The sequence below is a fragment of the Dendrobates tinctorius genome, unplaced genomic scaffold (genome assembly GCF_039654945.1).
Source record: "Dendrobates tinctorius isolate UK_male_01 unplaced genomic scaffold, ASM3965494v1 ptg000124l, whole genome shotgun sequence".
Classification (NCBI taxonomy): Eukaryota; Metazoa; Chordata; class Amphibia; order Anura; family Dendrobatidae; genus Dendrobates; species Dendrobates tinctorius.
The window spans coordinates 1437482-1450600 of record NW_027361792.1 but is presented as its reverse complement, the minus strand read 5'-3'; the positions used below and the strand labels follow the sequence as shown (position 1 = coordinate 1450600).

The 13119-nt window shown below is 44.7% G+C and overlaps 1 protein-coding gene across 1 annotated transcript in view; it reads right to left on the bottom strand.

Moving 5' to 3' along the window:
• LRP4 (LDL receptor related protein 4) overlaps positions 1-13119 on the bottom strand; it is a 65255-nt gene that overhangs the window by 22882 nt on the left and 29254 nt on the right. Inside the window, exons 2-6 of the mRNA XM_073541637.1 lie at positions 4633-4779; positions 4362-4478; positions 4026-4139; positions 1134-1250; positions 696-824 (exon numbers count right to left, since the gene is read on the bottom strand). Of these exons, the coding sequence (XP_073397738.1) occupies positions 696-824; positions 1134-1250; positions 4026-4139; positions 4362-4478; positions 4633-4779 (624 nt within the window). The remainder of the gene's footprint in view (positions 1-695; positions 825-1133; positions 1251-4025; positions 4140-4361; positions 4479-4632; positions 4780-13119) is intronic.

The following is a 13119-nucleotide window of genomic DNA, read 5'->3' as shown; positions in this document are numbered from 1 at the left end:
GGCAAGGCATAGGTAAGGAAGGCCAGGGCAAAGATCAGGCAAGGAAGGCAAGGCGTAGGTAAGGAAGGCCAGGGCAAAGATCAGACAAGGAAGGCAAGGCGTAGGTAAGGAAGGCCAGGGCAAAGATCAGGCAAGGAAGGCAAGGCGTAGGTAAGGAAGGCCAGGGCAAAGATCAGGCAAGGAAGGCAAGGCGTAGGTAAAGAAGGTCAGGGCAAAGATCAGACAAGGAAGGCAAGGCGTAGGTAAGGAAGGCCAGGGCAAAGATCAGGCAAGGAAGGCAAGGCGTAGGTAAGGAAGGCCAGGGCAAAGATCAGGCAAGGCGTAGGTAAGGAAGGCCAGGGCAAAGATCAGACAAGGAAGGCAAGGCGTAGGTAAGGAAGACCAGGGCAAAGATCAGGCAAGGAGTAGGTAAGGAAGGCCAGGGCAAAGATCAGGCAAGGCGTAGGTAAGGAAGGCCAGGGCAAAGATCAGGCAAGGAAGGCAAGGCGTAGGTAAGGAAGGCCAGGGCAAAGATCAGACAAGGAAGGCAAGGCGTAGGCAAGGAAGGCCAGGGCAAAGATCAGGCAAGGAAGGCAAGGCATAGGAAAGGAAGGCCAGGGCAAAGATCAGGCACAAAAGGAAAGAAATGGCCACATGGCATTAGAAGAAAGCCGGGACGACTGGGAGGACATGACGGGAGAGGCGGTTGTACTCACAGCAGTCCGATTCATCCGACCAGTCTCCGCAATCATCGTCGCCATCGCAGTGGTAAATGTCCAAGATGCAGCGTCCATAGGCACACTGAAATTCTTCCGAGCCGCAGCTGGGTGCTGGAACATCAGAGGCTTTTGGGAGACACACAACAAATCAATGGCAGCACCAAACCATTATCCCGTCCACCCCATGGTGGTACCAGAGAGGTCTAACTGCATCTCAGGGAGGCAACGTGTTAACATCCCATGCAAAATGAAAAATTTGTTGCAATTTTATTTTGGACTACTCATGACGAGATTTTTCGAAAACTCAACCTAAATTTCAATTTTGTAGAAAGCACATGTAACTAGGCCCACCAAGAGAATACAAGTCTTCATCACTGCCCAACTCCATTGCAGCTCTCCCTGTTATTAATTTACCAGATATCCACAAGTACTTACGGCAAGATTCCTCATCGGATCCATCCTTGCAGTCGGTGTCTCCATCACAAAACCAATGTTCAGCAATGCAACTTCCATCAGAGCAACCGAACTCCTTCTCTGAGCATTTCCTCATATCTATAAAAAAGAGAAGACGGGGTGAAGAAGAAAATTAAAGTGTTACCGTCATTAATTTTTATTTAAAAATAATCAACAGTACACATGAAAATAAGCAACTTTATATTATATCTTATCCAAGAGATCTGCTTCTTTGTCTGCCAAAATTGATCATTATCAGAATTCTCAATTCTGGAGGTAAAATCTGTATTTAGGGAAGACTTTCCCCATTACCGATACAGGAGATGTGAGGTCTTACTGAGGAGACTCTATGTAGACGGGAGGAGGTAGAGGCAGAGCTACATATGCCCAGTGTCGGACTGGGGTGAGAAGGGCCCACCAGGAACATTGACTTTGGGGGCCCACTTGCATACAAATATTACACTACCCTCGTTCACAAACTTATCTATATCTCTATATAATAACTGGGTCGTTTGATTAATGAATAATGAGATGCTGTTTTTTTCTGTACAGAGTGAATCAAGTGGATTATGCCAATTACTGCCCATACAGTGGGGTTGGTGGCCCACCGGGGGATTGCCCTGTTACCCTATGGGCCAGTCCGAGCCTGCATATGCCATGTCCTGTCTCGGTAATGGGATTCACCAAATAGAGATTTTACTTCAAAATTGAGAATTTGGATAATGACTGATCAGTATTGGAAGAGAAAGAAGTAAATTTTTCTGATAAAATTTATTACAAAGTTGCTTATTTTCACATGTACTATTAATTTATAAAATAAAAATTAAGACGATTGTTACTCTTTAACCAAATGAAACTGAAAAAACAATGAGATGCCAGGTCAATGGAAAAATGTGCCAGACGGGAAACAAGAAACACCATACTAATACAGCTGCGGTTGTAATGTAACGCACATGAAGGTCTTCGCATTACCTGCATTGAGTTACAAAAGCCGGAAAAGATCGACTCTGAATGACCTTAAAATTCGTTTGAATAGTAAGCAAATATTTGGGTAACACTCCATTACTTCCCGAACATTTCATTAACTAAGCCTGTATCATGCAGGTGATAAAGTTGACAACCCATCGTATTTGCCCTCGACTGCACTTAGTTAATGCGCCGTCAAGGCAAAATGTAAGGTGCCTGCAAACAGAGGAACGCCGGGCAAACAAGTTTTCCACTCTCCCTTTAGGGCAGATGTTGGGGGAAAGAGGGATAAGGCATAGTGGCTTTCCCTATGGCCATTTCATTGTCTGCTGTGAGAAATGTGGCTTATTCAACCAAAAATCTGCAAAAACCCTAGTCCATGCCCTCATCATCTCTCGCCTTGACTACTGCAACCTCCTGCTCAGTAGCCTCCCCTCGAACACTCTCGCACCCCTCCAATCTATTCTAAACTCTGCTGCCCGACTAATCTACCTGTCCCCCCACTATTCCCCAGCTTCTCCCCTCTGTCAATCCCTTCACTGGCTCCCCATTGCCCAGAGACTCCATTACAAAACCCTAACCATGACATACAAAGCAATCCACAACCTGGCTCCTCCATACATCTGTGACCTCGTCTCCCGATACTTTCCTGCACGCAACCTCCGATGCTCACAAGATCTCCTTCTCTACTCCCCTCTTATCTCCTCTTCCCACAATCGCATACAAGATTTCTCTCGCGCATCACCCCTACTCTGGAACTCTCTACCACAACATATCAGACTCTCACCTACCATGGAAACCTTCAAAAATAACCTGAAGACCGACCTCTTCCGACAAGCCTACAACCTGCAGTAACCACCGATCCACCAAACCGCTGCACGACCAGCTCTACCCTCGCCTACTGTATCCTAACCCATCCCGCTGTAGATTGTGAGCCCTCGCGGGCAGGGTCCTCTCTCCTCCTGTACCAGTTATGACTTGTATTGTTTAACATTATTGTACTTGTTTTTATTATGTATACCCCTCCTCACATGTAAAGCGCCATGGAATAAATGGCGCTATAACAATAAATAATAATAATAATTCATCTCCTCATTAGGAACCCGTGTTTCTGAATCTCAAAATTGAGAAGAAAAGCTTTCAGGTAATCAGACATTGGGGAGATTTCACCATTCTCTAGCTAGTTTCATCACCATTCATTTTAGGAATATGCTGGTTGATCCCAGTACCTCTTACGTGTATATCAGATGTGATGACCCTTAGAGGTACTTCACACATAGCGAGATCGTTAGCGAGATCGCTGAAACGTCACAGATTTTGTGACGCAACAGCGACCTCGCCAGCAATCTCGCTACGTGTGACACATAGCGGCGACCGCCCCCCCGCTGCGATATCGCTGATTGTGCTGGAATGTCCTAGGCCATTTTTTGATTGTTGGTGTCCCGCTGGCCAGCATGCATCGCTGTGTTTGACGCCATAACAACGACGATCGACCTCGTTGAAGCACGCCTATCGAGGTCTGAGTTGTCAGAATAGCTGCTGTGTGACAAGGTCCCAATGACCGCCAAGGTCGTTATACGGATCGCCGTATCGTTACTGCATCGTTGAGTAGATCTGTCTCTTTGACAGCTTACTAGCGATGCGCCAGCGATCCTTACCAGGTCGTATCGTTGTCGGGATCGCTGGAGCGTCGCTATGTGTAACAGGGCCCTTACACTAAGAAACTCAATGGTATTCTATAAATATGGACCAAGTGTTGAATTCCAAGTATTTTCCGCCACCGTTATGTGAGTGACCACCAATCTGACCGCCCAACAACTTATCATTCTTGCATCACTTGTGTCGAAGGTTGAAAGCACATTATATGGAGACGGAACATATAGATCAGATCTTCCTGCACAGACTTACCACACTGCTCATCGCTGTTGTCTCCACAGTCATTGTCCCCATCGCAGTGCCACAGGCTTCGGATACAGTAGCCATTTTGGCAGGAGAATTCATCCTCTTCACATTCACGGGGAGCTGCACAGACAGACACCATTATAAATATGCAGAGTTATATCCTAGTTCAAGGATCTTTCAACAAGACACGGTCAAGAAGACTATCCAACATAGGACTAAAGGCAACCAAATGGAAAAAAAAAATACACAATGGTGAATGTATATCCTAAAAGACATGGTTGAACTGATCAAAAAAAAAATAATCATCAGATAAAGAGTGGAGCCTTCACAGAGAATACTTACGACAATCCTGCTCGTCGGAGTCATCCTCACAGTCGTTGTCCCCATCACAGACCCAAGAGCGTCGGATACACTTTCCATTATCGCAGTGGAAGTCAAGAGGAGAGCAGGTGGGAAGCACTGGAAGCGTGAAAAAATGAAGACTATGTCATCTATGTCCAACAAATCGCCTTAAAGGAAACTCCATAATGGCCACTTGTCATTCCGAAGACTCAATCATAGGAGTACAGCTGTGACCGAGCCGGACTCATTACTCCACGGTCATACTACTTACTGCAGCCATCTTCGTCGCTGTGGTCGCCACAGTCATTATCGCCATCACATTGCCATTGTGCGGGGATACACGTGCATTCTCCAAACGCACTGACCGCACACGTGAAGTGGTTTCGTCCACACGCACACTCTGAGGTACTGGAAAACCCTGGGGAAAAAAAAACAAACGAAAACTCTCAATAATTACGGCATATGTTCAGCTGATCATAAAATCTTAACGTGGATATCCAAGTCGTACCGTACCCTCAATGTTCTGTATTAATGGGATATTAAGTAGACCGTAGATAAACGCTAGCCAAAAACACGGGAAGGGTGGTCGGCCAACAGCCATCTCTCCAAACCCATTTCTTCCAATAACATGAATGCAGGTAGAAATCCAATGTGTCCTTCATTTCTAACCTGTGCCCATCATCGTGGGGGGGAGGGACAGGTAGGAGGCCACTAAATATGTCAGCCCAGCCCCCCAAAATCAGTGCGTTCAGATAAATCCTCTTTGGAAGACACGCATTATTAGCGAGCACAGAACACACGATCGCTGCCATGTTTACATGAGACAATATTCAAAATATAGGAGCAAAAAACAATTTTTTTTTTCTGTTAGCTGACGATATTATCTAGGAGACCTAATATTGTTTTGAAGAGCACACATTCTGTAAACTGAACAAAACACGTAAACGGTTCGTTCCCAAACAATTTGCATTAGGCCTTGTGCTAAGAATTAGACAAGTGCCAATCGATGCTTGTTATGCGGGAAAAAAAAAAAAAAATCTGCCTGTGTATGCTCACGTTAACTGTCGTGGCCATTTTATAAACACGATCTCTATTCTGAAAAAAAATAATTTCTAAAAAATAAAAGTCCATCTGCAGATCTCTGGAGATGGACTTGTAACCTTGGTAATTGATATTTTTCACCAATTTTCGTTCTCAAGTCCTCAGACAGTTCTCTTCTCCTCTTTCTGTTCTCCATGCTTAATATGGCACGCACAGACACACAACTCAAAGATCGAGTCAACTTCTCCCCTTTTTATCTGGTTTCAGGTGTGACTTTCATATTGCCGACACCTGTTACTTGCCACATGTGAGTGCGAACGAGCATCACATGCTGGAAACAAAGTTGTTTGATGCCAGCAAAGAGCAAACAGATGAACGGCAAACTAGGGCACACAACATCACCACCTTAACAGACGGAGCTAGTTATCTGAAGTATTGCATGAAAAAAACATGAATATTTGAATGTGAAATGAAAAGTTGTTTGCCCACAATTTCGGAAAGGCGCCAACTATTTGGAGTGAAATTATGTCCAATTTGTCTTTTTGCTTTATCGTTTTTTAGTTTGTGTTGTTCCAATACACACAAAAAGGAAATAAACATGTGTAATTGCAATAATTTTCTGGGAGAAATACTTCATTTTCTGGAACAATGTCAATGGTGCCAACACTATACTGTATGTGATAACTAGTGATGAGCAGAAGTGCTCACTGCTCGCGTTTGCATTGGGTGCTTGGGTACGCACCGAGTATTATGGGTGTTCAATCACATGTTAGACAGCCAAATAACACGTGAAAATTGCCAGCCGCGAAGCATGCGGGGCAGGGATTCGAGCACCCGCGTTGCTCCTCTGTGCGTACCCGAGCACCTGACGCACACCCGAGTAGCGAGCACTTTCGATCATCACTAGGGATAGCTGATCCCAATCTAGTGGATTCTAGCACGCCAAGCCACTACGGACACCTGGGTCTCCTTATCTTTTACCATTAATTGGGGTCATAGTGATCTGGATTATTTATGTTATGACAATTTTTGGAAAGAATCTTCCTCTACCAATTTTTTTTTTTATGTTAAAAAAAAATAATCTAAATTTCTGGCAAAATATAACTTTTCTGGGTCTGCGGCCATCCTTCACCAGTATTATAGGACTGCTTGTATTGAGTAGTTCATAGTATCTCGCTCTCTCTTCAATTCTCTAACAATCTAGAAGAAGGTAAAGTACAACTATAGAACACAAGACGCTCATCTTGGGGCAGATACTGTTATTGTACGACTACATCCAGTCAGTGACATCAGATTTTTGCTGGGGGAAACATCCAACAATCCACCATGTGTTCTGCTTGGCACCGGATGTTCTAAACTATCCATTCTGGGGACTAGAAGAAGAAATCCCCACCGAGGACTCCCCAATTGTTGATGGATCCAATCCAAATTGGAAATCAAGCAATAATATCAATGACAAAATTTATGTCAAAAAGACTGCAGAAGCTTAGGCTCTTACTTGTCAACAATAAGTACATTTGGAGTGCTAACACAAAATAGTTAGAAACCCTCATCAATTTCTACGGTCAATGACTACGACACGGAGCCTGGTTGACCCATCTAGGCTGCGCAAGATCGATCTTCTTGGAGCCTTCATCCATCACGTCGCCATGGATCGAGATCGAGCCGAAGGCAGATAAATAAATAGACAATGACAACTTGACTCCCGAGATTGGTCTAAGACCAGCCCAGCGATAAAGTGAAGGATTAATTGCCAGTGGGGTTTAAAAGGAAAATATCTTGTGCTGTGCAGATCTCATGGACAGCAATGGTTGATGAGACATCCCCACATTGATGGAACAGATGATCACATAAGCAACGAACAAAAACGATAGAGACTTTTCTGGCAACAAACCTACCTGGACTATAGAATCTGCTTGTATATAGTAAAAAAAAATTAGAGGAGGATACCATAAGGAAAAAAAAAAAACAGATTGAGATCCTTTACATGAGAAGAACTAGGCTACCCGCATAGAATTGTAGAAGAGTCCTCAATTTGCCCCAAAAAATCTGCTGCATTACTTGCAGGACCATAAAAATTCAGACAAATGTAAGTTATGCAATAATGATAAAGCATCAAACAAACTGGTGACTGGCAGGAACAGACCAAAACGTAAAAGCGTGGCTGCTTTCCTCCAGAAACAGCGCCCTGTCTGCTCATTGGTTGTTGATGGTATTGCAGCTGAGCCCCATTTATTCCTGCAATACCAGACACCACCTGTAGACCGGAGTGGTGCAATTTCAGAAAGAAAGGTAGTCACTGTCACACATTGTACAACGCAGACCGGTATGACCTGATTATAATGAGGAGTATACAGATATGTTCTGTAACATCGTCAGACAGTAATGACCCATATTCCCACCACCTGTCCCCCCCCCCCCAAAAAAAAAACATCCTATTTATATCAAACCGTCCACATCGGAGAGTGACCCACTTCACTTGTCCATCAGTTCCGTTCTTTCACCCCGTATAACGCAGACTCCCCTCCCCCCCACACGTCGCACACTCACGTATTGTTCCCCAGAGACAATGACCCGTTTATATTCAACCTCCATCCGGCCCGATCACAGTGACAGGGAGGGACGGAGAAACAGGCGTTCTGCGTTATACGGGGTTAATTATTTCCACTGCCAAACAATACAGACATAACAGAGAGCGGTGAATGAAAGCGGAGATAGAAAGGCGACAACGCCGCCGGCAGTTTATGGTTCGAGACTCCAACCTTTCCGCCTTAATCTAGATTAAAGGAGGTTATCGTCCAATAAAAGCAAAACCCCCATAAAATTAGTCCGGCAGTTTTCGCACCTCACTGATGGGTCAAAAAAGTGCAAAGTCCCCGAGTTACCAGGAACCCACGATAAAAAGTGGTTTATTTTTTTAATGTCCTTTTGCCGATTTTGCTTTTGATCTTTGTGTAGTGACTCACAAGACAGTAAAGACTCTTGACGTGCGTGGAGAGCGTGTGTATTTTGGCCAAAATATCCACCTCATTCACAGTATACATCGTTTTTATATTATTGGACTTTTATCCACTTACAACAGGATGCAGCCAAGACCTTTCGTGATGGCTAGGGCAATTGGGGTGTCTGTACTTGTGAGGTGCACTCAGCAGCGGAACACCAATGGCGGCAGACCACGTGGCCACTATGGGGCCATTAAGTCCTGTGGCCCACTGCCAGTGCTGGCACCAGGCCCCCTCTCCTGGCATCATACTGTCAAGTGTATCAGCATCTGCATGGAGGACTAGGTGGGTCACACTATACCGTATGGAGGACTAGGTGAGTCACACTATACTGTATGGAGGACTAGGTGGGTCACACTATACTGTATGGAGGACTAGGTGGGTCACACTATACTGTATGACGGACTAGGTGGGTCACACTATACTGTATGGCGGACTAGGTGGGTCACACTATACTGTATGGCGGACTAGGTGGGTCACACTATACTGTATGGAGGACTAGGTGGGTCACACTATACTGTATGGAAGACTAGGTGGGTCACACTATACTGCATGGAGGACTAGGTGGGTCACACTATACTGCATGGAGGACTAGGTGGGTCACACTATACTGCATGGAGGACTAGGTGGATCACACTATACTGCATGGAGGAGTAGGTGGGTCACACTATACTGTATGGAGGACTAGGTGGGTCACACTATACTGTATGGAGGACTAGGTGGGTCACACTATACTGTATGGAGGACTAGGTGGGTCACACTATACTGCATGGAGGACTAGGTGGGTCACACTATACTGCATGGTGGACTAGGTGGGTCACACTATACTGCATGGAGGACTAGGTGGGTCACACTATACTGTATGGAGGACTAGGTGGGTCACACTATACTGTATGGAGGACTATGTGGGGGCTGTTATACAGTTTGCTGGTCTAGGTGGGTGGGAGCCAATACACTGTTTGGAGGGCTATGTGGGGACCATTATATTGTATGCAAGAAATTATACAGTGTGAAGGTTTTTTGTGGTGTCCATCATACTGTATAGAGGGCTAGTGTGGGCCATTATACAGTGTGGATGGTTGTGTTGGGGCCGTCATACTGAGTGGAGGACCATTATACTGAATGGAGGTCTGTGTGGCGATCAGATGGGGCATCGTACTGTGTTGGGATCACCATACTTTGCCGTGGGAGGGTTGAGGGGGGGGTACAGTAGGGTCATCATACCATGTGTGTGGAGGGTACTGTAGACAAATTTTCTGTGGGGGGTATCATAATGTGTTTTTTGGGGGGGGCACTATTGTTGGCATCACATTTTATGGGGGCAATGAAAGGGCAATCTAGGGGCTTCAACGGGAGGAAAATTACTTTGTTAGAGCTGCAAAAGTTGTGAGAAGCGTCTTTCTGTGACTCTACCCAATTTTTTTTTTTTTTTTTTGCTATGAGGCCCGATGATTTCTATGTACACACCTAAGCAGCCCACATGCTCTAATAGTATGGCGTCACTATTAGGCTGTAAGCCAGACACTGGACGGCACACATCTGTGTGACTGGTGCCCTATACCGGTCTTATCGGTCAGCCGCCCTCCATGAGTAGTCGGGAGCGGTGGTTGTTGATCAGTATTTTGGACCTCTGCTGTCCCCACCTTTATTGTGAGGCTGTTGAATCCAGTAGGGCATCAGTTTTGTGAGCTGGTGTAGCAGTCTGCCTGACTTTTTTTTTTTTTTTAAAGGTTTTTTTTTTTATTTTATGTCCTTTTGCTTTAGGCATACATAACATTTCTTTAAGGGGCTGGAGCACATTTACACAGGTGAATCAGCTGAAAACATCTGCAAAGTCACAAACCACAGCATCAATGAGGAACATAACAAATAAAGGCGATCACACAAAGCAGACAAAAAAAAGGTGAGGGGGAGGAGGAGGAAGAGGGGGAGGAGGAGGAAGAGGGGGAGGAGGAGGAAGAGGGGGAGGAAGAGGGGGAGGAAGAGGGGGAGGAAGAGGGGGAGGAAGAGGAAGAGGAAGAGGGGGAGGAAGAGGAAGAGGGGGAGGAGGAGGAGGAAGAGGAGGAGGAGGAAGAGGGGGAGGAGGAGGAGGAAGAGGGGGAGAAGAAGAAGAAGAAGAAGAATTAATAAAAGCTGCAAAACAAAAACCGTGCTGGTGCCAACACTGCACCAGATTTAGTACAACTGCGACCTGCCGTTAACAACCAATCACAGCTTTAATTTTATTGAAGTGGCGCAATGCTTTGCTCATACATACAGCTGTGCCGTGGTGCAACTCTGCCCCACTCAATTAAACCACGGCGCCACCTTTCATCTGATGATTGGCAGCACTGTGCAACACTATCTGTGCTATATGTCCTGAATCAGATGGTTTCCCAATTTTTGGGGAACATTGGCAAATCACCAGCATCCTGAGCCAAGATGGATGAGATTTACACAAGCCATACCAACCAGTTCTGGTGGGGGTGGTGCCGAGCGCGGGACTCAGAACATCCCCAAATCACCAGCAATAATTTTGGTAACCATGCTAAGGGTCAGTGATCCATTATTTTGGCCCTTCAATAGGAAAATCTCAATAAATGAATAAATGGGAAAATAAATTACAAAAAAAATTGCAATCTAACTGTAGAAAAGAAATAAAAACTCAAAAATAAAAGCAAACACAAAAATAAGCAAAATGCAGACAAATCACTCATCAGTGAGAAACAGTAATTACACATGAATATGGTTGGAGCTTCTGTAGATTGCAAGCTCTTGTGCTCAGCACTATGACACATTTTATAGTAGTGTAACTGGCTCTAAATTAGGCAAGGAAATAAGATAATCACCGTCATGTTTGTACAAAGCAGATCAGGACAAATCGGATTCGGTAAATTATAGACGCTCAGAAATCGTGGGAACATAAGACATCGCCGCTGATCAGAGTATGATCATCATCAGTCTCGTCACATTGCACCTTTCCGTGAGAATTTAAATTTACCATCAGATCAATGCCCGAATTTTTTTTTACTGCCCCACCCCAAAACCAATAGGGAAACCCACTTTTTACAAAAACCCGTAACTTTTATGGATCGGGTTGTGGGATTGTTCTTGGGGAGGGGGGAATAAAAGAAGATTGCTGGCAAATATGCAAGAGATAGTGGATGAGAAACCTAGGCCTCACCGCACACAGTCACATACAGCACAGTAGTACGAGAGGGGCACGGATGTGAGCGAGGGTGGGCGCCGATACAAGGGCGGAAAGAGAGCAACAGGGGCCTGGAATAAACGCTGAGCAAGAGAACAGAAGGGCTTAGATGGAGGGAGGCTAAAGAGCAGAAGAGTCTGGGTTAACCTACTTCTCTTTCCCCATTGGAAACACATGAATGCTTGCCTGGGGGATTCTGGAGGAATACATGTTGGCTGACAGCCATTATGCTACATGGGTACCACGAGTGGTCTTCATAAAAGTCTCATCATATGCAAAATATCGACAGTCAGACGCTTGAAAAATGTAAAGTGGTAAAAAGGAGGAGGATCAGACCCCTTATGGGCAAATAGTGCCCACTGGTAGGATGAGGGGGCTTCTATGGATTTGGCTGGCCTTGGATACTGTTCCTATTAGTCCTATTGCTGTAACACGGGAGGATCTGGGATATAACATTGCAACTCTCCGCATCACCGCTCAGCACCAGATTCCCTCCGCACAAGTTCCGGCCCATTGTCAGATGCAACAAATGAGATTCTGATGAAAGGACCTTTAGGCTGAAGCGCTGCACTGTGTTTGGAGCCGGTTTTGTTAGTGTTGCTTTGCCAATATCCCAACAGCCACAAAATAAAAGATCAGGACTGATTATTGTTTCACAATTAAAGTCAATTCCAACCCTACAATACCCAATTTTATAGACCTGACCTTTCAGTGCCCCAAACTGGAGATGGGGAGGAACGCTTATATAGTACATACAGAAAGCAGTAATGTCACCAGCAGCTGCCCCTTTATAAGCAACATATCAATAGTCCACAAGTTCTGCGAGCAATTTCACCCCATGCTCACTCGTAATTCTCCCCCTAGTGAGCTCTCTGCTCCATCAGGTCCTAAAGTAAAAATATTTTATTGGTCGATCTGCTCAATACTGTACTAATAAGACCCCCCCCATAAAAAGAATAAAGTTACTATATATATATATATATATATATATATATATATATATACACATCCATATCCACAAACACACACACACACACACACACACACACACGAGTGATGTTGGGAGGTGACGGAGAAAAGAATATCCGGCACCTATAGTGCTGGCGGAATGCTGATGAAGGAAAATCATTCAAGAAGGGATAACAAGTGGCAGAGTAGGAGAATTGGGACAGTTCCTGGGCATATTGGATTGGTATCAGGGCCACAACAGTTCTATCTTGTGGGGGATTAAGGCAGCAAGATGATTTATGAACAACCTGTGGTAAATACTAGTTTGTGGCAAAAAGAAGAACATCAGCAAGAGTCACGTTGTAATTTATGTTCGACAAGTGGATGTGGGTTTTCACAGTTACTTTATTTCTGATTTTGTTTTTTCTCTGAGGCCCCAAAAAAAAAAAAAAAAAAAAAAAAAATTTGCAATCTGCCAATATCAAAAAATAAAACTAAAATCTGCACATCTTCTGCCAAGTAAAGTGCAAGAGAGTGAACCGAAGGCGCCAATGTTAGTTAATATGGCCACAGCAAAAAT